Source organism: Zootoca vivipara, chromosome 2 (genome assembly GCF_965207765.1).
Source record: "Zootoca vivipara chromosome 2, rZooViv2.hap1.1, whole genome shotgun sequence".
NCBI lineage: Eukaryota > Metazoa > Chordata > Lepidosauria > Squamata > Lacertidae > Zootoca > Zootoca vivipara.
The window spans coordinates 96,423,144-96,451,037 of record NC_142584.1 but is presented as its reverse complement, the minus strand read 5'-3'; the positions used below and the strand labels follow the sequence as shown (position 1 = coordinate 96,451,037).

General features: G+C 44.6%; 1 protein-coding gene across 4 annotated transcripts in view; it reads left to right on the top strand.

Annotated features, from left to right (window-relative positions):
* LOC118080058 (monocarboxylate transporter 2) overlaps positions 1 to 27,009 on the top strand; it is a 40,940-nt gene extending 13,931 nt beyond the window's left edge. For 3 of the 4 annotated variants that reach the window (XM_088662434.1, XM_060271327.2, XM_060271326.2), the window contains exons 3-5: positions 17,912 to 18,055; positions 19,817 to 20,674; positions 25,060 to 27,009. In XM_088662434.1, coding sequence (XP_088518560.1) covers positions 17,912 to 18,055; positions 19,817 to 20,674; positions 25,060 to 25,361 — 1,304 coding nt within the window. In that variant the 3' untranslated portion in view covers positions 25,362 to 27,009. The remainder of the gene's footprint in view (positions 1 to 17,911; positions 18,056 to 19,816; positions 20,675 to 25,059) is intronic. The other variant, XM_088662435.1, reaches the window with a different exon arrangement.
* Positions 27,010 to 27,894: the final 885 nt, after the last annotated feature.

Below are 27,894 nucleotides of genomic sequence, written 5' to 3'. Positions count from 1 at the left end.
TAAACATTGATAGAATTAAAACTATCTACGTATATAAAATCTGTTTAAAACATACAAATAATTACAATAAAAACAGCATGGCACCAACCCTTTAACTAAAAGCAGTCAATTCCCCTGCTGGAACAAGAAAGCCTTCACTTGCTGGCAGATGGAGAACAAGGAGGGAGCCAGTCTAGCTTCTCTAGGGAGGGAGTTGCAAAGTCCGAAGGCCCTTTCTGACATCCCACCAAGCTTGACTGTGAGGGTGGCGGGACCAAGAGAAGGGCGTCCCCTGAAGACCTCAAAACCCGGGCAGGTTCAAATAAGAGAGTACAGTCTTTCAGATAGCATGGACCTTAGCTGTGTAGGGCTTTATAGGTCAAAGTTCCAGGCACTTTGAATTGTGCCTGGAAACAGACCGGTAACCTGTGGAGCTGTTCTAATGAGGGCATCATGTGCTCCCTATAACCAGCCCTGGTCAGCAATCTGGCTGCTGCTCTTTGAGCCAGCTGAAGTTTCTGAACGCTTTTCAAAGTGTAGAGCCCATGACATGAATCAAAAGGGGGTGGTGGTGGAATGAATGTGCGCGTCACTGTGGCCAAATCAGACATCTCAAGGAATGCAGCTAGCACACTAGCTTTAACTGTGCAAATGCACTCCTGGCCATTGCAGAGACCTGGCCATCCATCCATGCTCAGGGCTGAGTTCAGGAGTATGCCCAAACTGCAAACCTGTGTATACAGGGGGAGTGTTACCCATCCAGCCCAGGCTGAATCCACATTCTTTGTTCTGATCAATAACCAAGGATGTCCAGGACTAACTGAGTTCCTTTTCAATAGTGCTCTCAAAAGAGTCACTGTAGATTTTGCATAGATTTTGCAGTTGTGCAAAACTGCAAAATTTTCAATTTTCAATGTAAATAATTAGTTGATGTCATTGATATGTGTCAAGGGCCAGGGTGTGGTCTCATAGAACAGTGTACCCAAGTTACATTTCAGCCTCTATTTTTCATCTGAAAAATGGGACAAATGCTATGCCACTTCATAGAAACACGATGAGAAGGCTTTGTAAAAAACATTTTGTACCACCAAAACCTTACACGAATTAACTACAATGTCATCTTGCCTACCTTTGACAATTTTGGAAGGGTTAGGTATTCTCTTCAAAAGTATTATTGTCAGCTAATAAAGCTCTGAATTTATTTCAAGAATTGCGATCCCTGCAGCCATTTTCTCTGTTGTGCAAGGTGATTTTCAGCATGTTCAGAAAAATCCAGATTTCTTTAGGCTTTTAGAAAACCTAAAGAAAATGGAATTGTTCATTTGCCATGTGGCTCTTACCACAAAATGATAGCAGGGTGTGTTTATGATTGTATTTAATTGCTTGCACTAGCAAGAATGAGTTTTCTCCAAATCCCTGTGTTATGTTTTTCTATAGCGCTGTATGTGCTGGTATGTCATTTCAAGACTGCATCTACAAAGCCCATTTCATCTTGTTCAAAGTGTGTTTTCTTCAGGGTTGCAACAAATTCAATTCACTTTCATGTGACTTTCCCCCCTTTTAATATTTTTATTGCCACATTCCTTATTTCTGCCACCCTTTTGGGCCTCTTAAAGTTGCTACCTAGTATACAACAATAAACTGCAAGATAAATACAAATTGTTATAGTTCTGTTTAAGGACAATATGATATGAAGCACAGGGAACCTAAAAACAGCTGGTTTAAGCATTTTTTAAAATCTCTCTATATATATAGATTTAAGAGACCTTGGTAATGCAACAGGGCACGGTGGAGTTAATGTTTGATTAAAGAGATTGTTCCAATTCTATGCTGCAATCTGTGTTGAAGCCAGAAATCCAGGGTGATGCAGTTATATCCACAGAGGGTTATTGCGTGTGTAGAACATATAAAGTGGGGATGAATTATTTGTGTTTCCTCTTACCCTGGATACATTGACCCTGAACCCGTGACCAGAATCTGCACTTGAAAATAGGCTTCCCTGTGCAGATATGCTGCTGTAGCAAGAGTGCAAAGAGCAGCTGGGCCAGGGGCCATTTCTAGGCGCATGCCTCTCTTTGTCAGTCCTTCCCCCACCCACAATCCTGCCCCTGTTGTCTAGGTCTGATCACATTTTAAGCAGGAAAGGGCAGGGCAGGCAGGGGGAATCAGTGAGTGCACTGGTAGAGGCTTCTTGGTGTGTGCAAAAGTTTCCTGAATTTGATTGATGATGTTGAATACAGTAGCTGGAGTCACAACTCGCTTCCTCCAGAGCATCATGCTTCTTCTTCTTCTTTGGCGATCACTTGTAGCCGAGTAAGATTGTCTTCCATAAACATGGTTTTAACAATAAGTCCGTAAGTGTCTGTGGAGGCCAATTCTGGACCCACATGACCTTCCACAGTGGGGACATTGGTTTCCGGGACGGAGTTCATCACGGTGTGGATTTGCCAAGCATCTTAACACGTTTCTCCCTTGCGTCCTGAATTCGAGTGTCTTCAAAGCCCATGACACCTTTGGTAAAGGCTGTTCTCCAACTGGAGCGCTCGCAGGCCAGTGTTTCCTAGTTGTCAGTGTTTATGCTAGTGTGCTATGGAATCAAGATCACGTGGGCCCTTCCTTACGTCTCTTTAGGCTCCAGGCAAAAACATTCCTCTCATGCCAGACCTTTGGCTATTCCATGGTCTTTTAAACTTAAGTATGTGTGGGATATTGTTTTTGTTTGTTCCTGTTGGGTATTTTTGAGTTTTTATATTGTAAACAGCCCTGTGATCCTTGGAAGAAAGGTGATATAGAAATCAAACAAATAAGCAAATAATCCATGACACTTGGACTGTTCAGAAAAAAAACAGAGAGAGGCCTGCACTGCTGCGATGCTAATTTAGCATTAACTCTGAAGTGCAAGAAGCAGCGTCACAAAGAAAGTAAGAAGGAGAACCCAAAATTTTGCACAACATTTAATCAGTGACTCCCCCCGCCCCGCAAATGACCATGATGAAACTTTTTAAAAAGCCACTTGTCATGTTGGGGGGGGGGTTGTTGGGGTGGTAGCTGTGACTCCAACAGAAATTGCTCTGCCCCTGCATGACAATTAGGATTAGGGGACAAAAGCTGTTGCTGACATTTTCTAAGCCTGTTTGCCATTTGGGCCAATGAGGTGAAACACCTGGGGAGGGGACAAGAAAAAGATGGTGGGGGGAGAGAACACAAACAAACAAAGAAGCAGGAAGATTGTCATCATCCCACACTCTGTTTGTTTGTTTTTCTCGAAGAGAAAAAGTGAACAGATGATTGGGTAATAGGGACGCAGGTGGCGCTGTGGGTTAAACCACAGAACCTAGAGCTTGCCGATAAGAAGGTCGGCGGTTTGAATCCCTGTGACGAGGTGAGCTCCCATTGTTCGGTCCCAGCTCCTGCCAACATAACAGTTCGAAAGCACATCAAAGTGCAAGTAGATAAATAGGTACCGCTCCGGTGGGAAGGTAAACGGTGTTTCCGTGCACTGCTCTGGTTTGCCAGAAGTGGCTTAGTCATGCTGCCCACATGACCCAGAAGCTGTACGCCGGCTCCCTTGGCCAGTAAAGCAAGATGAGTGCTGCAACTCCAGAGTCGTCCGCGACTGGACCTAATGGTCAGGGGTCCCTTTACCTTTATATTTCTATACCCTTTATCAAAACAACTGGGCCCATTCTCCTTTTCTTTGGGATGCACTTCTGAATGCTCAGCCCATTGAAGTAATGCAATGTGTCCCCACTCAGGATACATTTCCTGAAGCAGTGACAGCAAAACAGTGAAGCAATGGCTGCAAGTAGGCATATGACCATTGTTGAGATGCCTGAAATGACAACCTTCACAACAAATTTCAACATAGCATTTCACTGTAGAGAAAGAACTTTCACAAATGCTAGACACTTCTTATACCAACACTGTATTTTGGGCGGTGCGGGCGGTTCCCCTCCACAGTTTGCTGAGCTGAGTGGCCCAAAATTGAGAAGATCCATAATTGAGAAGATCCATTTTGGGGCACCAAATTTTGGCGTTGCACAGTGCGCCATATTATGAAATATTACAAAAGTCTGTCCCTACTTATAGTGTGGAAATACAAGCATATTGTATATTGAAGCCGCTGAGTAATAATCAGTCACAGTGCAGGGGTATGTTTCATAATAATAATAATAATAATAATAATAATAATAATAATAATAATTTATTATTTATACCCCGCCCATCTGGCCGGGTTCCCCCAGCCACTCTGGGCGGCTTCCAAAAAAACAGAAATTCTAAAATACAGAAATCAAGGCCTAATGCACTAATCTAGGTATGATAACCAAATACAGGCCCCAAAACAACCAAGAGTCTGATGACTATTTTTGAAAATTAAACATTTGATCTGATACTTCATTCAGAGCAAATGGAAAAGAAGGAGGAGGAGGAGGAGGAGAAGAAGAGTTTGGACTTGATATTCCACCTTTCATTCCCCTTTGTTGTCGTCGTTTAGTCATGTCCGACTCTTTGTGACTCCATGGACCAGAGCATGCCAGGCACTCCTGTCTTCCACTGCCTCCCACAGTTTGGTCAAACTCATGTTGGTAGCTTCAAGAACACTGTCCAACCATCTTGTTCTCTGTCATCCCCTTCTCCTTCTGCCCTCCATCTTTCCCAACATCAGGGAGTCTTCTCTTCTCATGAGGTGGCCAAAGTATTGGAGCCTCAGCTTCAGGATCTGTCCTTCCAGTGAACACTCAGGGCTGATTTCCTTCAGAATGGATAGGTTTGATCTTCTTGCAGTCCATGGGACTCTCAAGAGTCTCCTCCAGCACCATAATTCAAAAGCATCAATCCTTCGGCGATCAGCCTTCTTTATGGTCCGGCTCTCACTTCCATACATCGCTACTGGGCTAACAATCTCCTTTCCCTTCCCCCGCTCTGTGAGGTGAGTGAGGCTGAGAGACGTCAGAGAAGTGTGACAGGCCTAAAGTCACCCAGCAGCTGCATGTGGAGGAGCAAGGAAGTGAACCCGGTTCACCAGATTACGAGTCCACTGCTCTTAAGCACTACACCACGCTGGCTCCCCTGGATAATTGCTGTTTGCCTCTCCTTGGCTCCCTGAAATACACATGAAATGTTACAACAGTTTCTGCCTGACTTCTGGCTTTTGGCCATTCTCTTTCCCTCCCTCAACATCATATAATGTGGCATTTCCTAATTTCATACAACAAGAGAGCAGAAGGGGATGCCTGGATATTGGCTAGTAAATTTCTACTTTACTTGTATATAGTTGAATATGCACAGCTATGGTATATTTTCTCAGCAAGGCTGCTCAGGTTTTTTTTAAAAAAGAATTTGTATGCACCGCTGTAAGATAATATAGGAGGAAAAACAATTATGATGAATAAGTGCTGTATATCAATTGCCAAAACGCGAGTGATGCAATTTTGCGCTGATTTATGCCAGCTGATGCTGGCTTGTCTTTGAGTGCTGTGCTGGGTGGAGGAGAAGCTGATGTTCAGTCTGATAATAATAGCTTTCATTTGCAGATAGCATAGATGTGCTTGCCTTCATTTCTTCCTCATGATCCTCATTACAGAGGCACTCTGCCGTTGGACGTCACTGTATGCATGGCGTGCTATCTACTCCTCCTTTGTTTTGCGAACAAGGCAGAACAAATCTATTTGCCTGAAGCTATTTTCACAAGCAGCATTTGAAGCGATGTGCAAATCATTAGGGGACCTAATGTTAACCATTGCGAGCTTTGTTGAGGATATATAATCCCAAGTCGTGGCTACATTTGATGAAAGCTGAGAAATTTGTATCCGTTTGGGGAGGAGGAAGGCCGGCACCCAGTTTGCAAGCCACAGTTTGCAATGTTATCATCTTCATTGGGCTCACCTGTAAGATCAGGGAGGAATTTAAGGGCACTGGAGCTTTAAAAAAGCATGGTGTTGTGTTTGCCGAATGGGATCTTCACTCTGATGAAAAGCCATTTTCAAGTCTGGTGGGACTCCACACAATGGTTGTGGTGCTGCAGGGAACTGAAGAGGAGAGGAGTCGGTGCGACGTACCTCCCTTCTCTATTACTAGCAGTGTGCAGAAGGAATTCAGTTATTGTTCAAACAACCCACTATTCCTTCTTTCTCCCAAATAAACTCCCTGTTTTTATATGGGTTTGCTAGTAGCGTACAGTTCCAGCTTTCCAAATAACGTGGCTCTGTATCCTCAAAAACTCCAGGCAAATGTTACAGGAACAGTCTTGTGCCCTCAGTAAGGTTTCCCTCTCAACTCAGGTTCACCTCAGCAGCTGTTGCCTCAGCACTTAAGCTACTTCAAGGCACTCTTTCCCTCCACTTGCCTCCCCTGAGATACAAACTATCCACCTGCTCCTCAGGCTTAGTTTTATCTCCCCTCTTCAGTCACCACCCTTTTGAGTTTAGATACGTTGCTGGAATAAGGAGGAACATCCGATTTAACACAACATAGATGAAAGCTTTATTTAACTGGAGAACATGTATATTTCTTTATGGTTTCATTTATATAAATTCTTAGTTCATCATCTTCTTTTCATATAAGACAGACTCGTTAATACAGCTCCTGCATACCTCTCTAACACTCTACTCTCCACAACCACCACCCGCTCCCGCTCCCAAAACCCTCTCAACAGAATTAACGGCTACCCATCCCCTTTAAACCAGTGGCTGTCCCGCCCCTCATGGAATGGAATGCGTCAATCAACTAAGAGGCTGGGTTTAACACTTAACACCCTGGAGTTTTACTCAAGCCAGCCCAATCCGTCACAGTCGGCAACCTCCCCATGTGCAAGCAGCAGTGCTTTCCATTCGCACGTGGGGCACTGTACACTCATACATCGGTTTAAGTACGCTTCGGTTTGAGTACTTTCAGTTTAAGCACTCCGCGGACCCGTCTGGAACGGATTAATCCACTTTCCATTACTTTCAGTGGGAAAGTTCGCTTCAGGTTAAGTACGCTTCAGGTTAAGTACGGACTTCCGGAACCAATTGTTGAACTTAAACCGAAGTACCACTGTATATCGAAGCCATTCACTAGCATAATTAAAATTGTTAAACAATGTCAAGTCTGTGTTGAACCTCTGAAAGTTTCAGAAAGTTCTCAGATTCATTTAACTTTCATCACATGAGCAATTCTATTAAAATCATGGGACTAATCCCAAGTTGAGCATTAAAACAAACAACTTTTTCAGGGAAAGTGTCTCACTCTAGGGGTTTTTCTTCAGCTTGTCTCTTCCCCCTTTTAAATGCTATGTTCCTAGCCTTCATGGTCTCAGAGAACAATTTGCAAACATGCGACATTGTTGGCTAAAACGATGGCATGTTAAAGGGGACCAGAGTTACCTTCTACCGTGTTTCTCATATTATAAGTCATGTCTTATATTTATTTTTTTCTCAAAAAAACACAACATGGCTTATTTTCAAGGGATGTCTTATTGAGCTGCGGCTCCAGCCAGCTCCCAGGCTTCGCGCGCTGCCTGCTAAGGCTCCTGCCGGCTGCCGGGGCTTATCAGGAGCGCGCTTTGAGCTGCGGCTCCAGCCAGCTCCCGGGCTTCACGCGCTGCCCACTAAGGCTCCTGCTGGCTGCTGGGGCTTGCCGATAGTGCGCTTTGAGCTGCGGCTCCAGCCAGCTCCCGGGCTTCGCGCGCTGCCCGCTAAGGCTCCTGCTGGCTGCTGGGGCTTACCGATAGTGCGCTTTGAGCTGCGGCTCCAGCCAGCTCCCGGGCTTCGCGCGCTGCGCGCTAAGGCTCCTGCCGGCTGCCGGGGCTTATCAGGAGCGCGCTTTGAGCTGCGGCTCCAGCCAGCTCCCGGGCTTCGCGCGCTGCCTGCTAAGGCTCCTGCTGGCTGCTGGGGCTTACCGATAGTGCGCTTTGAGCTGCGGCTCCAGCCAGCTCCCGGGCTTTGCGCGCTGCGCGCTAAGGCTCCTGCCGGCTGCCGGGGCTTATCAGGAGCGCGCTTTGAGCTGCGGCTCCAGCCAGCTCCCGGGCTTCGGGCGCTGCCCGCTAAGGCTCCTGCCGGCTGCCGGGGCTTTGCTTAGCAGGGTCCCGATCCTTTGTTCTTTGCCCGCCGCGGCTCCTGCCGGCTGCCGGGCTTTGCGCGGCTTGAGCTGCGGGTCTAGCAGGGTCCCGGCGCCGCGCGCTGAGGCTCTACCGTAGCTGGGCTTCGCACTGAGGCTCCTGCTGCAGCTCTTGCTGTGCGTGCTGCAGCTCTTGCTGGCTCCCACTCGGACGGAGCTCCACGTGGCAGCGGCATCCAGTTCCGAGGAGGCATCTTCCTTTTCTTCTTACGGTACCGTATTTTGCACAGACCTGCTCCCACCACAACCCGGTACTGCTACGTCTTATTTTCGGGGTATGCCTTATATTTCGCCAGGTCATGAAAATCCTGCCATGCCTTATTTTTTAGGGATGCCTTAAAATATGAGAAACACGGTAACCGTCAGAAAGTGAAATTTACTGAACTAGTGGTTTTCAGTTTCTTTTCGTACCAATCTATCCCAGTTCATGGGGTCTGAACTGCCAGGGACTGATGAGGAACAAGACCTTGGGGTCATAGTGGATGGTTTGATGAGGAAGATGTTGACCCAGCATGTGGCTGCCGTGAAAAAGGCAGATCCTGTACTAGGGATCATTAGGAAAGCAATTGAAAATTAAAAAATACTAATATAATTTTTATATGCCTGTTGTTTTTGTCCATGGAGTTTTCTTGGCAGAGATACTGGAGTGGGTTGCCAGTTCCTGCTCCAGGTGGATCACATTTAGTCAAAACTCTCCACTATGACCTGTCCATCTTGGGTGGCCCTGCATGGCATAGCTCATAGCTTCTCTGAGTTATTCAAGCTCCTTCGCCACGACAAGGCAGTGATCCATGAAGGAGAAGGGGATGACAGAGGACGAGATGGTTGGACATCCCATGGACTGCAAGAAGATCAAACCTATCCATTCTGAAGGAAATCAGCCCTGAGTGCTCACTGGAAGGACAGATCCTGAAGCTGAAGCTCCAATACTTTGGCCACCTCATGAGAAGAGAAGACTCCCTGGAAAAGACCCTGATGTTGGGAAAGATTGAGGGCACAAGGAGAAGGGGACGACAGAGGATGAGATGGTTGGACAGTGTTCTCGAAGCTATAAACATGAGTCTGACCAAACTGCGGGAGGCAGTGGAAGACAGGAGTGCCTGGCGTGCTCTAGTCCATGGGGTCACGAAGAGTCAGACATGACTAAACGACTAAACAACAACAACAATATAATTTTTAGAACTCTATGGTGTAACCACATTTGGAATAGTGTCTCCCGTCTGGGTCATTTCACCTTAAAAGGGATATGGTGGAGTTGGGAAAAGTTCAGAAAAGAGTGACAAGAATGATCAAGGGAATGGGGCAATCCCCCTTTGAGAAAGTTTGCGACTTTTTAGTATAGTTAAAAGGTAAAAGGTGGCATGATAGAAGTTTATAAAATTATGAATGGTGCAGAGAAAGTGTATAGAGAAAGGTTTTTCTCCGTATCACATAACACTAGAATTCGTGGACATCCAATGAAGCTAAATGTTGAAAGGTTCAAGAAACGTACAAAAATACTTCTTCATGCTGTGCATAAGCTATGTAATTTGCTCTCACAGGATGACCATGAACTTGGATGGATATAGAAGAGCATTGGAGACATTCAGGGAGGATAAGGCTATCAGTGCCTACTGATGGCTATACTTTGTCTCCATTGTTGTAGTCAGTAACCTTCTGAATACTAATTTCTGGAAACCATAGAGAGGTAGAGTGCTCTTGTGCTTGGCCCCTGCATGTGGCAGGCCACAGTGAGAACAGGATGCTGGACTAGATGGGCCTCTGGCCTGATCCAGCAGGTTTTCCTTAAGTCTGTACCCAATCTCTATGGTAAAAAAGGAATTCTTCTTCCAGATTCACAAAGATTCTCCTACAGGCTTAATAAAGCTCAGTCACAGGGCTGCTGTGTTTCTTCTAACATGTAGTTCTGCCCTAACAAAGGAACGTCTTTGTGAACAATGTTCTATAAAGGAAAAACAACTAGCTTCTACAATCCTGTACATACTTACTAGCCGCAATCCTGTGCATACTTACTTGGACCAGATGAACCTTTTGGTCTCTTCCAACTTTACAATTCTATGTGATTGTATGAACTAAATCAGGTTTACTTTTGAGCAGACATTTTCAGGATTGCACTGTGAACCAAGCAAACTTAATTTTGGAGTTTTCATTCTCAAGCAAGGAACATATTCTCAGGCATTGGGCTGTAGGTCACTCTACTGCACCTAGGAAGCTGGAAGCTGACAGTTGACCTTGAGCATTTTCATCCAAAACTTCATAACTATGCTTTATTATTCAGCTGCTACTATAAATTACAGTGGCAGGTACAGAAAGCCCATTCTAACTGGGGCATAAATAAAGCATTAAAATAATGCACCTCATTCTTTAGCCCATTGAAAGACGTGTCTGAGGATTCAGCTTAGCATTCAGAGATCTGCTTCAAGTTCCACTGACATTAAAGGTAAAACAGTGAATATTTGCAGATCAAAATGACACATTTGTTTTATTTAATGCATATTTGGAATTTTGCTACTCCAGGTATACATTTCTGTTGCTGCACTAAAAAAAAATCATATGGGCATTCCTAATTCCCTTATAATTGATATGTACATTTATTCCTATTTGAAAGCCGATTTCAAATAGATTTGCTTTATTATAATACTGCATTTCCTTTGCTTTTGTATGCAAATCAAAGTTTTGGTTTGCAACAGTAGTGTCTGGAATCTGGAATCTTTTTTTAAAAAAAATTAAGTCACACAGATTTAGGTAAGTTTCTTACCTAACACAGTTATGATTAACAATAACAATAGCACTATCAATTCAGGCGAAATGTTCCTGTGTTTTGACGCTGCACTACAACCATAATTTTGCCTTTCACTGTGGCTGTCAAGGTCACTGGACAGGAATATAACAGCCAGTGGCAGAGGAACCCTCTCCGGCACCCGGGGCGACGCAGCCCATACAGACTGCCATGTGCACCATCCCGTACTGACTGCACATGTGCGGCATACTGCACGTGCGCAATCCGTACGGAATGCCGCACATGCGCAGTCCTTACAGACTGACACAGTGGCTGTACGGGCTGCCGCACAAGCGACATCCCGTATGGAGTGCGCATGTGCAGCAGCCTGTATGAATGCCGTGCAAGAGGCAGCTCGTACGGACGCTGCGTGAGCGGCGCCCATACAGACTGCGTGTGCCCTCAGCCGCTCTACAGCTGGGGGGAGGCAGGGGCCATCTTGTCACCCCTCCCAGAGTGGCACCCGGGGCTTAAAATATAATATGAACTAGCAATGGAGAGGAAGGTCATGCAGGGCCGTAGCTAGGGGGTGTTTCCCAGTCTCTCTTTAAGAAGCACAGTGGGAAAAGCTCCAAATTGTATCTCTTGATTATTAAGGAGCACAGCAAAAAACAGGAACTTACCCAAGCAAGTGGAGTCTGACTCTGTTCATGTACGTTTTTCCTTCTTCCCACAGTTCTGCATCTTCTTCCTCTAAACCTTTCCTTCCTCTTAGGCTTCTTGCTCCCCACACCTGAGCCGCTCATAGACCAGATCAAACAACTGTCTTCTAAGTAGGATTGGCACTAGGGATGGTGTTCACTGCTGTGTCTCTGCTTGTTTAGTGCTCGTGGTTCTCATCATGCTGGTTTGGTTTGTGCTAATACCTGGTCTGCTTTAGTAGTATGGGCTTGGTATATCTATAGACCATGAACTTGACTGCTGTTGAGCTTTAGCCTGTTGAGGTTCAGCTCAAAAATACTGTGACTTATTTTGACTCCACTGGAAATCATCTGGCCCCAGGACACACAACACTGACATAGGAGAATGGTGTGTTTCTAAAAATTTCTTTTGATATTGTATATTCTGTATTCTCTAGTAAGATAACGCAGTTGCTTTAAGGCTGTTAATTTCGCCTCCACAAATAAATAACATTTGATATTCTACATTATTATTTAAACCCCGCCTCCAGTCCCCTGCACCTGAACCAGCCCACCTCCCCATGGGATCATTTCGTTTCTTTCAGGCAGTGAGTTTAGCAGAGCTTATGAGGTTAAACTCGGAGAAGGAGAACAGTGGTGACCATTTGGGAGTTAAGAATTTATTGAAGACTGCTCATGAGCTCTTGCATTTGAAGCAGGAGATGAGTTTGTGCACAAATGTGCAAGCTCCATCAGAGCTTGCACTTCTCACTATTAATTAACTTTATCCCTATCCCTCGTCAGCGCTGCCACTAATTTTTACCTAGCATGCTGTCACTGGATTTAGCGGAGACCCTGATTTCTTTAAGGCAAGACACATCTGTTCTGTTAAGGGTGGAGACTGACAGAAACAATCTGGAGGCATGGGTGTAGCCAGGATTTTTGTTAGGGGGCAGAACCTCAGATTTGTATTGATATGTGTTGATTTAGGGGGGGGGGGAAGCTGCCCCCTGCCTCCCCCTTGGCTACACTCATGTCTGGAGGTGGACCGCTTTCAACCTCATGGGCACTATTTAAAACAAGTGGTGTAAAAATGCAGGAACCCGAGTGATCTCATAGAAGTGTTATAATGAGATTGCACCTTCCAGACCTTATACTAGTTGTACAAGCCATTCATTCCTGCGTTTTATCATTCTATGATGTTTTTATTATATTTCTGGTGTACGCTGCCGCAATATTTTCATTTTGAGTTGGTGGTTTATAAACGCCCTTGTAAACAAATGTTAGTAGGATTGTATATTTTGCATGTAGAAGAAGTCAAGACCAATCTTTGGCAGTTTAAAGGGCCCAGTTAGCAAGTGGTGGTTAGCAGACAGCAGGCTGCTTGACATTTTGGAGAGCTGCCGTCAGCTAGGCAGACAGTTGGTCTGACATGATCTAAGGCCGCTTCCAGGACAAATTCTGGACATTGAAAGACAAGCTCATATTTTCCAGTTGATAACAACCCAGGTTGTTCACCTGCTTCAATTCCCACCCCTATATTAAAGGGTAAAAAATGGCAGGCTGGAGTTGGCATTATAGTAAGTAAAAGAACCTTTAGTCATCTCAGTCACCAATCCAGAGAAATTTGCACCCCAAACTAGTTGCTAAACTCAAAACATGGAACATTTCCTTTCACATTTTTGGAAGACCCCCCCCCCTTGAGCTTTTATTCCTGGCCCAGTTATTAGTTAACTCCATGTCAGTGACAAAGAAATGGCAGTATCTCATTAACTTGTTGATGCTGGTGCTATTCATTCATCTAAAAATAATTGTAGTGACTTACTGCAAAAGGTGTGCAGATGATCTGCAGGCTGCCTTGAACACAGAATCATGGGTTTTGCATAACGCACAATGCATAGGGCGATGCCCTACTTTTTAGCCTCTGCTCATTATCTGTTAGATGGGAATAATAATAAGAACCTTAGAGATTCTTTACAAAACCTACTATTCTGAATCAGCAACATTTGTCAATAGAAACAAGCCTTTCCAACCACTCATGAGTTATTCATAGGTCAGTTGCCTTTGCAGGCAAATCTGCACTCTTTCTGCCTCTTGTCTACCAGAAATGATGCACTGGTATTATTTACATAATCACTCATGCTGGGGTCCAGGAGAGTTGAGCCAAGAGCATTTTCAAGGGCTCTGGAAAAGGATTCTCTTTCTGCTAAGACATTAACTCACCCTTCAATGTGTAAACAAATGAGAGGTTATGTCGAATTAAGAGGCTGCTACTCCCATATGTCTGATCCTGCAAAGAAGTCTTAACCAGACTCTTCCAACGATGAATAAAAGGAATATTGCATTAAAAAAGCACTTTGCTAGGTTCCAGTGCTAAATGAATGCCCATCAATGATGCAGTGGTTGAATCAGGAAGGCTAGAGCTGCAATTGCCCAATTGGTAAACAGGGTTATACTGGTTTAAGTCCAGGCTCTTCATGCTCCCTTGTTTGTAGAATACAGCTGTAAACCTTTCTCAGTAGGTCAAATCAGCACTAATTCCACTGAGTTGTAGCTTGCATCCATAGTAGGGCTCTTTTAGTACAGAGGCATTGCTTTCCCACCATGAAGTGGAACAGAGAGAAAGAGGGAAATGACCATCACCAGGAACAAAATATTCTATCATATCTGTACATAGTTATCTATATAAAAATCATCCTATATAAACCATCATTTAATAAGCTAGCAAAAATCCACAAACTGTATCCTTCAGCACCTAAAGGTAAAGGTACCTCTGACCATTAGGTCCAGTCACGGACGACTCTGGGGTTGCGGTGTTCATCTCGCTCTATAGGCCAAGGGAGCCAGAGTTTGTCCACAGACAGCTTCTGGGTCATGTGGCCAGCATGACTAAGCTGCTTCTGGTGAACCAGAGCAGCGCATGGAAACGCTGTTTACCTTCCCGCTGTAGCGGTACCTTTTTATCTACTTGCACTTTGACATGCTTTCGAACTGCTAGGCGGGCAGGAGCTGGGACCGAACAATGGGAGCTCACCCCGTTGCGGGGATTCGAAGCTCCGACCTTCTGATCGGCAAGCCCTAAGCCCATTTTCAGCAGGGGAAACTGCATAGATTCGGGTGAGTGAAAATGCAATAGCAGCACCAACCTGTCCAGGGTATATAGGCAAAGTGCTACTGAGGCTTTGGGGGGGGGGGAATCTATTATACCTATAATTAAAAGCTTCCTTCTTGAGACTTCTACTATGGGACACAGAAACATGCTAATTACAGGACATTATTGCACCTGAGCAAGGAATAGTTTCTGTGCCAAGCATATACAGTACTTGCCTGGAAGCCATACACCCATGCTAAGAAATGCTAATCTCAAGTGTTGGAAGATGGATTGTGTTTACTCAGTGGCGAGGGTAATGTATTCTTGTGCACAGAATGACTTCCCATTATTATTGCTTCACATGCTATGAACGCATGAAGCTGTCTTTTCCCAAATCGCATCATCAGTTATTTTACCACAGTACTTTTTACACCAACAAGCAGCAGTCCTCCCTCCTCCCTTCCAGGCTCCTGACAGGAGTATTTCCCTGGGCCTCTCCTTAGATATGCTAAGGACTGAATCTGGAACCTTTTGCATACAGATCATTTGCTTTGCAACTGAGCTATGGCTCTTCCAGGTAATCCCTGGATCAAACTGAGTCCTGCATTTAATTCCAGCACTAGAAGATGAGGGGGGGCGGGACACATGCCAGGGTTTTTGTTTGCTTGCTTCCCTTCACTTTTTCATCCCTTTTCTCCTGTGACAGATGATTAATAGAATACATAAAATTTGAGCATAGCTGTCAACTTTCGGATTTGAAAATAAGGGATCAGCAGCCTCACCTGTCCCGGGGACAGTCTACAGTATATCTAACAATCCAGGATAGCAGTGGGAAACGGCGCTGGAATACGGGAATTTCCAGCAAAAAAAAGAGGGAGGGTTGGCAGCTATGAATTTGAGAGGTCATTGAGAGGAAGGAGTGAAGTACTTGGTTGTCTCGCTGACTTGGCCTGGGTACTGAAAAGAAGGCCAGTGCATTTGGTTATTTCTGCCTGCAAAATACCCAGCACTAAAGACCCCCCCCCATTTCTTGAAGGCATGCAAACAAGTGTTCTTAGAGGATTTGGGGTACGGTGAGGAGCCAGAATACAGTGGTACCTCTGATTACGAACTTAATTCGTTCCAGAGGTCCGTTCTTAACCTGAAACCATTCTTAACCTGAGGTACCAATTTAGCTAATGGGGCCTCTTGCTGCCGCTGTGCCGGCGGCGTGCGATTTCTGTTCTCATCCTGTGGTAAAGTTCTTAACCCGAAGTACTACTTCTGGGTTAGCGGAGTCTGTAACCCGAAGTGTTTGTAACTGAGGTGTTTGCAACCCGAGGTACCACTCTATTCCCTTTGCCCCCCCCCCCACAAATTTATCCATTAGAAAGAACCAGACAGCAGGCTGCTTGATGCCACTAATGATTGTTCTCAGGTGGCATTTCTCCCTCTGCCCCCCCGCCCCTTTTTTGAAAGCAGTAGGCTGTATTGATAAAACCTTCAGCAGCTGTTGACTAGACCTCAGAGGCTACTTCCTCAGCTCTAAAACTTTTCAGGGGAATCTGTCAACGCTTCTGCCACTTCCGCTGCAAGGTCAAGACAAGCACATGGCAGCTTTATGAGTGTGCCAGATCCTTGCCAGCTGTTTCTCCTACCTTCATTTTCACCTAACTCTCTTTATTAAGAAACAGAAATACATGAATCCCCCCCTTCCTATTTACAGTAAGAAAAGAAGACACTTAGCATAAGTTACCATGAAGGACGACCTCCCCCCCCCCAAAAAAAACAACCCCTTTGATTAAGGAGTATGGAATCAGGGCCTAAACCTGCACACAGCTATGATGATATGGACCACTCTATTGATTGGATGTGAGGAGGATCTGGCTGCGACATCTGTCACCCCATTGATTGCCAGGGTTGATTCGGCTGATCTGGCTGGCTAGGCGGGTGTCCCCTTCCTCCTTCATGTGTGTCCCTCCTGAAGCTGTGTGCTCGGTGGAAGAGGACGACCATCCCAGATAGAAGGAGTGTACCGTTCTTCGGTCAAGGGTATACGATAGCTAGGCGCTCCCCTGCTAGAACCTCCAAACAAGCTCAAGGTCCAAAAAACAACAACACTTTGATTAAGGAGTATGGAATCAGGGCCTAAACCTGCACACAGCTATGATGCTATGGACCACTCTATTGATCTCTCTCTCTCTCTCCCTGCTATCTAAAGTGGCAGTTAGGCGTCATAAACAGCAAAGAGCCTTGTGACACTTTTTGAGATTAATAGATGCACTTGTGGAATAATCTTCCAGCAACTCGAGCCATGCTTCATGAAATGAATGAAATGCGCTATTTCGGTTGGCAGATTATGTGGAATGACATTTCTGTTCAAAGCTGAAATGTATACAGTGTAAGCTGAGTAAGCATTTGCAACTTCTGCAATTGGTGATATTCCTAGCTGTGCCAATTGTTGCCGTTGTGCATGGCCACTGTACTTCCTTACATTTGAACCTTGCATGGAATTGTCCCAGACCTACAGAACATCCTGCATTCCATGGCCCTTTGGCTTCCCTGTTTTTCTCTCTTTCTCCATTGCTATATGGATAATCTGCCAACTGTGATAATAGGCTGTGCGCATTTGGTGAAGTAGGTTCTGATCTTATGCCAGACTCCTTTCGTTAGACCTTGTAAGTTCCACAAGGATCGTTCCTGTTTTTTGTTGCGGCAGGTTAACACAGCCACCCCACCCCCCCGTGTTCGAAATCACATTTTCATTTCCACAAAACAACTTTGTTTTCCTATTTCGTTGTGGTAGCTCTCATGTCACCTTGCTACAGTTGTTGCGACACCGAGATAATGTTCACTGAAGGATGCTTTTTTTTTAAAAAAAAAACACCTTGCATTAAATTCTGGGTGATATGGTGTTACCCAAAAATTGTGGGTGACATCGTGCTTTCTGCCAGGAACCTATGGAAGAACCTGGGCAATGACTATAGAGTTTTTTCCGGTGGTTTGTTCTTCATGGAGGCAAAAAAATAAGGGGAGGGGGCAACAACGAAAGGGCTAGGATATATGAGTGCAACATGACATGGAAGAACCTTGCACTGATAGCATATTTTCACCCACATAGTTTGTCCTTCTGGTTTGCGGATGGGAGGAGACCATGAGGCATCTGATGTACAGGGGTTGAAGGTCATGAATGATCATACTATGCCCATGCAAAAAAGCACCATGCAGCCATGCTCTTTCTAATAACCTGAGCATTATTGAAACCTTAAAACTATTTTAACCAGTTTACCTTGAAAGTATATTTCTCCCAAAAAATGTGTGTTTTGGGGATTCATTTTCCTACTTTGATTTTGTTTATTTTTTTAGGTCCAATCAGCAGCATTCTGGTGAACCGTTATGGTAGCCGACCGGTGGTCATAATGGGAGGCTTGCTATGTGGCATAGGGATGGTTTCTGCCTCCTTCTGCACAAGCATTCTTCAACTGTACTTATGCGCTGGGCTTATCACAGGTAATAACGAAACCTTTCTTTACTTTCCTTAGAATAATGGACACTGCAGATGTCTAATGAGGATACTTAAATCAGTCCTCACCAATGGGGTGCTCGCTGGACATTTTGGACTGCAGCTCCTGCCACCCCCAGCCAGCACAGCCATGCCGAAATCGGCTGATGGGAATTGTGCTCCAAATAAACAAATAAATGTGAGGGTGGCGGGACTGAGGGAAGAACCTCTCCTGAGGATCTCAGAACCCGGGCAGGTTTGTATGAGGGAATATGGTCTTTTAGATACCTTGGGCCTTATAGGGCTTTATAGGTCATAACCAGCACTTTGAATTGTGCCCAGGAATAGACTGGTAGCCAATGGAACTGCTGTAACAAGGGAGTCATATGCTTGCTATAACCAGCCCTGGTTGGTAACCTGGCTGTAGCTCTTTGAACCAGTTGAAGTTTCTGAGCACTTTTCAAAGGCAGCCCCACATCGAGCACGTTGTTGTTGTTTAGTCATTTAGTCGTCTCCGACTCTTCGTGACCCCATGGACCAGAGCACACCAGGCACTCCTGTCTTCCACTGCCTCCCACAGTTTGTTCAGACTTATGTTAGTAGCTTCGGGAACACTGTCCAACCATCTGTCATCCTCAATCTTTCCCAACATCAGGGTCTTTTCCAGAGAGTCTTCTCTTCTCATGAGGTGGCCAAAGTATTGGAGCCTCAGCTTCAGGATCTGTCCTTCCAGTGAGCACTCAGGGTTGATTTCCTTCAGAATGGATAGGTTTGATCTTTTTGCAGTCCATGGGACTCTCAAGAGTCTCCTCCAGCACCATAATTCAAAAGCATCAATTTTTTGGCGATCAGCCTTCTTAATGGTCCAGCTCTCACTTCCATACATCACTACTGGGAAAACCATAGCTTAAACTATACAGACCTTTGTCGGCAAGGTGATGTCTCTGCTTTTTAAGATGCTGTCTAGGTTTGTCCTCGCTTTTCTCCCAAGAAGCAGGCGTCTTTTAATTTCGTGACTGCTGTCACCATCTGCAGTGATCATGGAGACCCTGATGTTGGGAAAGATTGAGGGCACTAGGAGAAGGGGACGACAGAGGACGAGATGGTTGGACAGTGTTCTAGAAGCTACGAACATGAGTTTGACCAAACTGCGGGAGGCAGTGGAAGACAGGAGTGCCTGGCGTGCTATGGTCCATGGGGTCACGAAGAGTCGGACACGACTAAACGACTAAACAACAACAACAACAACAAATGGTTGTCTGCAAAAGCTCATATCACCTTAAGCTCTTCTTCTGCAACCAAGGAATTAAAAAGCAAGATCCCAGCGTAGGACTGCTGGATTAGAACATATCTAGAAGTACGATTTCCTATCCTATTACAGATGTTAATTAACATGGCTGCTCTAGCTTGATTGTATTACCAGTAATTACTGCTGGTGTGAATGATCATTTGTGCTTATTCTGCAAACATTTAAGCTTTAATCGAATTGTCACAGACCGCTCTTTTTGCATTTCATTGCCATTTGACCCCAGAGTTTATCACTTTCCTCTCTAGCCTGTGTGTGTAGGTATATACTTCCCCACTGGGAGCAATACCTCATTCATCATGCTACAATAAATCTAGTCGCAAGGGGGGGGGCATGAGGCTCCTTTGTTGTCTTTGATGCAGAAAGGACAACATGGCTACCCCTCTGGGGCACATGGTCAGTCCCTGCTGTGCCAGAGCACGTTTTGCCTTCCGAATTAATTCTATCTCTGTCTCTGTTACAGGCCTTGGCCTTGCCCTCAACCTCCAGCCTTCCGTCATCATCATTGGAAAGTACTTCCTGAAGAGGCGTCCAATAGCCAACGGCCTCGCCATGGCAGGAAGCCCTGTCATGCTTTGTACACTCGCTCCCTTGAACCAGTTCCTTTTCGACAACTTTGGGTGGAGGGGGAGCTTTTTCATTCTTGGGGCGATACTACTGAACTGCTGTGTGGCTGGAGCCCTCTTCAGGCCCATTGGCGCAGCAGCTGGCCCCACTAAGAGGCAAACAAACAAACAAGCAAAAGAGACTTTAGCTAAAGAACAGCTTGATATGGGCATAGCTGAAATGGCTGGCCCTGGAGACGAAGAGAAAGAGGACAAAGACTGTTGCGAAAACTTCAACAAATTCCTTGATTTGTCTCTTTTCAAGCACAGGGGCTTCCTGATCTATTTGATAGGGAATGTGCTGATGTTTCTGGGCTTTTTTGCCCCTATTGTTTTTTTGGCTCCTTACGCAAAGCACCTTGGGATTGATGAATATTCAGCAGCATTCCTCCTTTCAATTCTGGCAATAGTCGATATGATAGCTAGGCCGGCTACGGGGCTCATTGCCAACAGCAAGTGGGTGAGGCCAAAGATTCAGTATTTCTTCAGCTTCTCCATTGCTTTTAATGGCACATGCCATCTGCTGTGCCCTTTAGCAACAGGCTATTCAGGCCTGGTAGTGTATTCCGTCTTCTACGGGCTGGCCTTCGGTATGGTTTGCGCGATGCTGTTTGAAACTCTCATGGACCTGGTTGGCGCCAGCCGATTCACAAGTGCTGTTGGACTCGTCACTATAGTGGAATGCTGCACCATCTTACTTGGGCCACCTATTGGGGGTAAGGATATTTCTATACTCCTGCTCATTGTTCTGTCTGCAGTTGGGAACAGATCTGTGAATTCTTTGACCTTGAGTAGGGGACATCAGGTTTTAAGGTGTGCTCCACCACTTCAAATGCAGCAGCTAGACTGGTGACTGGGAGCGGCCGCCAAGACCACATAACACCGGTCTTGAAAGATCTACATTGGCTCCCAGTACGTTTCCAAGCACAGTTCAAACTGTTGGTGCTGACCTTTAAAGCCCTAAATGGCCTCGGTCCAGTATACCTGAAGGAGCGTCTCCACCCCCATTGTTCTGCCCGGACACTGAGGCCCAGTACTGAGGGCCTTCTGGTGGTTCCCTCGTTGCGAGAAGTCAAGTTGCAGGGAACCAGGCAGAGGGCCTTCTTGGTGGTGGCGCCCGCCCTGTGGAACGCCCTCCCATCAGATGTCAAAGAAAAAAACAGCTACCAGATTTTTAGAAGACATCTGAAGGCAGCCGTGTTTAGGGAGGCTTTTAATGTTTAATAGATTATTTTATTTCATTTTTTCTGTTGCAAGCCGCCCAAAGTGGCTGGGAAACCCAGTCAGATGGGTGGGGTATAAATAATAAATTATTATTATTATTATTATTATTATTATTATTATTATTCAAATGTTGACCCACCATTTCTTCCTTTTGCTGGACCTCTTTCCTTGAGTTTTCCAGCAATGCAGTTTCAATGGGACTTGCTCCCAGGTAAGTACACATACGATTGCAGCTTAAATGGCAACTGATATAAGATGGCTGGCCACCACGAGCTCTGGTTGAAAACGAAGCACAGCTAGAAAGTTCAGTTCCCCTGCAAACTAATTGAAATGGGTTTTGCGGAGCTGAAGTGCCAAATCAAAGTTTATTTTTCAAACAAATTCAGATGAAATCGCTGCTGCTTAAATGTAAGGTATTTGCAAGCTAAGATGTAACTCTGCTGCTGAGATGTAACCTTGCAAGACCTCAGGTTCCTCTGCTGGCAAACTAAGTAGATAACACTTGGATTAGAATTTGAAGAGTGACAGCATGGTTGTTATCTTTATATGTTTGCTTTTAGGAATTAAGACCTTTTAAATTTAGTAGCACTTATTTCTGAATGGACATGTGAATTCTAGCCACGTTTCTCTCCCTCTGTCATACCAAGAATTCAGGTTGGGCAACAGCGGTTTATATGGTCAGTTACGCAGGCCTCTCTTCAGTAAACAGTTCTAAACAAATACGAAACCTTCCAGAGCTTTGGGGGAGGGGAGAGTTGGAGGAGCTGGTTGCAAGTACTGGAATCCACACGTTTTTATTGTATAATCCCTGCTTTTTGTTCTTCAGAGGTATAACTGTTCAATCAAAAGCTTATTAACTTCAAACAACAACAGAAACCCTCTGATAGCAAAATCTGCTCTCTACAAGGAAGCTCTGCAGGAGTTGTGTCAATATGACAAAACTTTTGAAAGGGGGAAATTAGATGCAATGTTCATGTAACTTTCAGAATAAAATTCCTTTAAGCATCCACAGATTCAAATATGCAGTGACAGTGGGTTTCAGTTTTATTACAAGGCGAGCATCATTTCGTTAGTAGGTGCCATTCCTGTTAACACTTGTGTTCTGCAACTACCGTATGAGGCCATGTTACCAGATAACTTGCTAGAGGTATAATTCCAAAATGGTGGTACCCCTAGGGAACAGCCTTGTGGATAAGCTTTTGGTGGTGAGTTGTGATATTAACTTGGCATGTGCACACCAAGTACATAGTATTTGCTGGCATTTTAACTGCAGCACGTTGATTAGCGCTAAGATTTATTTATCTGCCTCATAGGAGTGCATCTAGGTGGCATTCAGCTCTACTGTTTAATTACACCCTGACGTAAATGATGCCGCTTTTCATGAATGAAATTTGAGCTGTTGCAACAGCCAGCCATAGCTGCCAAGTTTTCCCTTTTCTCGCGAGGAAGCCTATTCAGCATAAGGGAATTACCCTTTAAAAAAGGGAGAACTTGGCAGCTATGCAGCCAGCTCTCCTGCTTGGTTCCATTGCTGCAAGATGCAAAGTCAGCCCATAGTAAATCCATTCTAATCAATGAAGGGGCTGGTCTGGTATGCATTACTAAGGCCTGGTGAAAGGGAGGGGCTGATCTAATCCAGCACTTTCCCACTGGGTACTTACTGCAGCACCAGTGCAAGTTGCACTAACAGGCATGTCAAACCTGCGGCCCTCCAGATGTTTTGGCCTACAACTCCCATGATCCCTAGCTAGCAGGACCAGTGGTTGGGGAAGATGGGAATTGTAGTCCAAAACATCTGGAGGGCCGCAGGTTTGACATGCCTGCGTGACTAAGATGAAAAGAGAATGGAATTGAACTAAGATGGAAGAGAAATGGATGTGATGTACCAGGGGGATGGGAAATTGCAAGTGGCTGATCTTTGTAAATGTTTTTGGGAACTGCTACAGTATTCTACACACTTATGAGAGCAGCAGTCTTTTGCAGACCTTGGGATAATTTAGCTAGATATAAATCTTTGCATAGTTATAGGATAAAAGTTGCCTCTGAACTTTTTGTGTGTGTGTCTCAGTGCTGGACTAAAGAGAGTATTTCAACAAGGACATAAATGACCAAATAGGGTAGGCTCAGTAATATATAGGATCAATGCTATCCTCTCACTGCACAGGGTTTGTGTTGGATTCTATGGTTTGTATTCACACATTAACAGAACAGCTCCACTTGCATTGAAATTTGCTTTAACCCTATGGATTACAGTGGGACTGAAATGGCTTTGGACCATTTCCTACCTAGAGGGTTGGTGGGTTAGAAGATATAACCATTAAAATGCAACTGCTTAGTGGGTAATACTGTAACTTATGCTACCCCAAAAGCATTGCCAGGTAAATGGACCTCAGATAGTGTAATTCAAAAGATTTACAAAAATACAGGCCCCTATTTTGTTTTGTTTTATTTTATTACCTCGATGAGCAATTCACTTCTTCCCTTTTTGTCCTTTGCCTGGAAGAACACCTGCACATTACCTTCCTTTCGAGGGGAAACTTTATTCCATTCAGGATAACTTGGATTTTGTTTTAAAGCAGCCATTTCCCAAGTTATATACAATTTTATGAAGCAGATTAAGCTAATTGCTAAATCTTGGTAATGAGGCCAGAAACTGCTGTGTAATAGTTTGCAATATGAGTTTTGCAGCATTGTTTCCTCCATTTTAATAAGCAGCCCATTGATTGGTTCTTTGGCATTTAATAACCTACTACTGCGTTTTGCTTTAATGAACTAAGTAAATTGTTCCCGGTGTGCTTTATGACATTGCCTTACTCTCAAAGGGGGGAACGGGGCGAGACTCTTCTCCTGCTGAATTCTCCTCATTAAAGCACTTGGTGAAATGTATTTAGCAGACCTCTAGGTCATTCTGATTAGCAGAAAGTGAGAATTACTGCAATTAGCCTCTGGCTGGGTAAGGGGGGGGGACGGAAAACAAGAGGGGACATGATAAAAGTATATAAAATTATGCAAGTTGTGGAGAAAGTGGATAGAGAGACATTTTCCTCACTCTCTCATAATACTGAAACCCATGGTCATCCAGTGAAGCTGGAATGGAAGATTTAGGACAGAAAAAAGAAAGAAGATTTAGGACAGCCACCCTGACCTTCGAGGGGCGCAAAATTCCAGGGGTTGTAGGTTGTAGGGTCTGTGTTTCCTTTTAGACAATGAAGCACAGAGGAGGCTGCAATGTCTTTATGATATATTTACACATATACACAACCTGACTCTAATGGAGGGATCTCCAGCATTACATTACAAGTAGTTCTGGCTTCTCCTATAGCCACAGCATTGGATTCAAAACAGACACCAGCATCCTGCTTTTTGACTCTTTCTCCAACCCACTGCTAAGTAACTCTGTTGTCATACTAAACTCTAACCTCCCCTAAAACACTGGCACGGCCTTTTAAGCTAAACCCTTAGTTGAGGGAGGGAGGGAGGAAACCCACACATTTGCACATGGGGGCCACTGCAGAAAAGCCCTGTTCTCGTGTTGCTGCCCTCTGAACCTTTTATGGAGGAGGCACACAAAGAAGGGCCTCAGGATAACAAAGAGGATGATTGCGGGGGCCGGTTTGGTTCTGAGACTTTGGCAATCTGGGTTCAGAGCCCTGCCGGGCCATAGAAACCTCATTGTGTAGTAGAAGGCTTAGTGTTCCCTTCTGTGAAGCTGTATAGTTAGTCAACCTTTGATCTGTTTGCTTTTTGGGGCCGGAGTTACTACTTAATACCCGCTTGATTGATTATTTATCCAGTTGAATAGGCTGAAAGTAATGATTAATCCTGTTAAGAGTCCCTTTTGGTTGATTGGCAGCCCTTTTCCTCTCTCCCTTCGCAGGAACTCTCATCGACATGTTTGGGGACTACAAATACATGTTCATCAAGTGTGGGGCAGTGATGGTGCTGGCTGGGATATTCCTCTTCATTATGAATTACTACAACTACAGAATGCTTGCAAAAGAGGAGAAAGCAAAGAAAAAACTCGAAGCCCAAAAGAAGGACGATGGACCCATGAGGACAATAACCGCAGAAGGAAACACCACGGGAGTAGAAGAGATGAACGGTGGCCCTGAAGCAGTCCCTCTGAGAAGTGAAGAGGAAGCACTAAAGAATGGGGCAAACATCGCATGCGAAGCCTAAATCTGCATCACCTGATTTTCTGAATGGGAAATAGCTCTTTTGTATTTCTTAAAGTGACTTCAGATGTACAGCATTTATAGTTGGCCTTCACAAACTATTGGCTCCCCCCTCCCGCCCCGCCAACTCCAAAAGCCTAGAAGCAAATAACAAGCCCAGTTTCCTACGAGCACACAGCAAATGCTATGTCGTGCTCGTTACTACACTACTTCAAATCTGTATAAGCTTAGAGCGTTCCCAGCCCCTTAGGCAGCAAATACTTTCCTCCTTGTTTAGTCCCGGATAATTGCCTATGTCGGAGCTTCGTGCCTGTGCCCGTCACCCAAAATGGAAGAACCAGGGAACATTTTGTAGGAAAAGTTGCATGGCATTGGAGAAGTTGCTCACAGACAGTAGATCCTTTACATTGGAGAGTTAGCTCATCATTCTCCGTGTCCTCTAACAGAGAAGAGCTACAGCTCAGCAGTAAGGCACATGCTTTGTGTGCAGAATATGCCAAACATCTCTAGAAATAAAAGGTACTGAGTATCAGGCCTGAGAAAGAACATAAGAAGAGCCTGCTGGATCAGGCCAGTTCCTCATCAGTTGCAATATGGGAAAGCCCAAAGGCAACAGAGCTGCCCCCTCTTGCCATTTCCAGCAACTGGTATTCAGAATACTGCCCCTGACTGTGGAGGTAGAAAATATCCACCAGGGTAGCCTTGTCCTCCATGCATTTGTCTAATCCTCTTTTAAAAGGGCCTCCTCCTAAGAGCTACTGCTAGCCAGAGTGGGCAGTGCTCTCTTAGAAGGATCCGCGGTTTGACTTGGTATAAGGGATGCTCGTATTTTCATTACTCTTTCATAGCTTATAATTCACAGTGCCTGCTGTATGGCCGGGGTGTACACAGCAGGCCTCTTCTAGTGGCAATCTGATGCACAGAACAAAAGAAGTGAAGAGAGAGAGAGAGAGACTTTGAAGAGAGCTAACTGTTGCCACTGACTTCTCTTGTTGAGAAACACCCATTTGACATTCGGACCCAGTCATGTGATGGTTGCTCATCACTTTTTCCAACAGGAGAGTTTTCTGGCTCTCACGCTATGAGGTCTTAACATGAATGTGCATAAGAACAGCATACAGTTCGAATGCTTAGGTTGCACTACACAATTCAGTTTCTGTGGCATGTTTACTAACATTAACAGTAATTCACATGCTAATATAAAGCTTACCAAAGTTTTGTTAAAACAAAAATAAAAAAGATCCTTCCAGTAGCACCTTAGAGACCAACTAAGTTTGTCATAGGTATAAGCTTTCGTGTGCATGTTGTTGTTGTCCGGTCTGTAAATTCTGGTTAGACTTAGATAACTTCCAGCTGGACTGTACAAACCCCAATTCATGCATTGTCCCAGAATACCTCCACAAAAACCTGACCTAAGACCTTTGCACAAGACACAGTCCTAACCTGATCTTTCAGCAACAATTTCCTTTGTTATCGTTTTATGACTGACACAAACTGCACACCAGATATTTCCCCAGAAACACAGATTCCATTGCTGCTCCTTCCTCTCTCTTTTTAAAACAACCTGGCCATTCATTCTCAGGAAGACTTCCAAGTAATTTCAAAAATCATGAGCTTGGCTTGTTTCAAATAAAGGTATTATTTTACTGCCACTGAATTTTATTATTATAAAGGTTTCCAGTAAAGCTACCCCAAGAAGACATTTTTCTGATAAAATTGTCTTGAGTTTTTTCTTTTTCTCACCTAACCCCAGGGGGAAATAAAGAGACCACTTTGCAGAATTGGGTACTGAAACTTATACATCAATGTAATATGTGTACATTTATTTGCTGCCACAGCCAAAATTAAAGGGCACCCCCCAAAAAAAAAACACTTGTGGAGATTGATGAGGCTAGCAAGCTGATAGTTTAGCTTCCCTGACATATAACATGTGAGTTAGACCCTAAGTCAGGCTCAAATGCACAAGAGTGAAACAAGGAACATTAGGGATTGAGTCAAGGGAATTTTGGGGTAGAGAACGTGGATGGTCCTTTGCAGAGAATTAAAATTCAGGAGCGCTAAACCTCAGGCAAAATTTACTTTGCCTGCAGCTAATGGATACCAGATATACTTGCCAAGATGAATATGCGCTGCTTTATCTGGCAGAACTACCTGAACATTTTAAAGAAAGAAAATGGACCTGTTTTGACACAGTGTGCACTCACAGAGGCATCCTTTGAAAAATGTTAAAATCAAAATGCAAACTCCAGATGATCCCAAAATCCACAGGAACCAGCAGGAGTTTCTTCCCCAGAAGATGCTTCCACTGTGAAGGGTTTCTCTCCCCCCCCCCCCTGTCCAGGGAGTATTCCTCTCTGAAGATTCTTTCCTGAAGTTCCTGAGGGAAGGGGGCTTTCTTTCTTTTTTTTAAGTGAAGACATAGTATACACATTAATTAGCAAAAACTATGGTTATTTTAATCAAATTTCAATAACATCAGAGTAAAAAAAAGACTTTTAAGTAACTTCATTAGTATTGTGAGAGAATCAGGCACATTA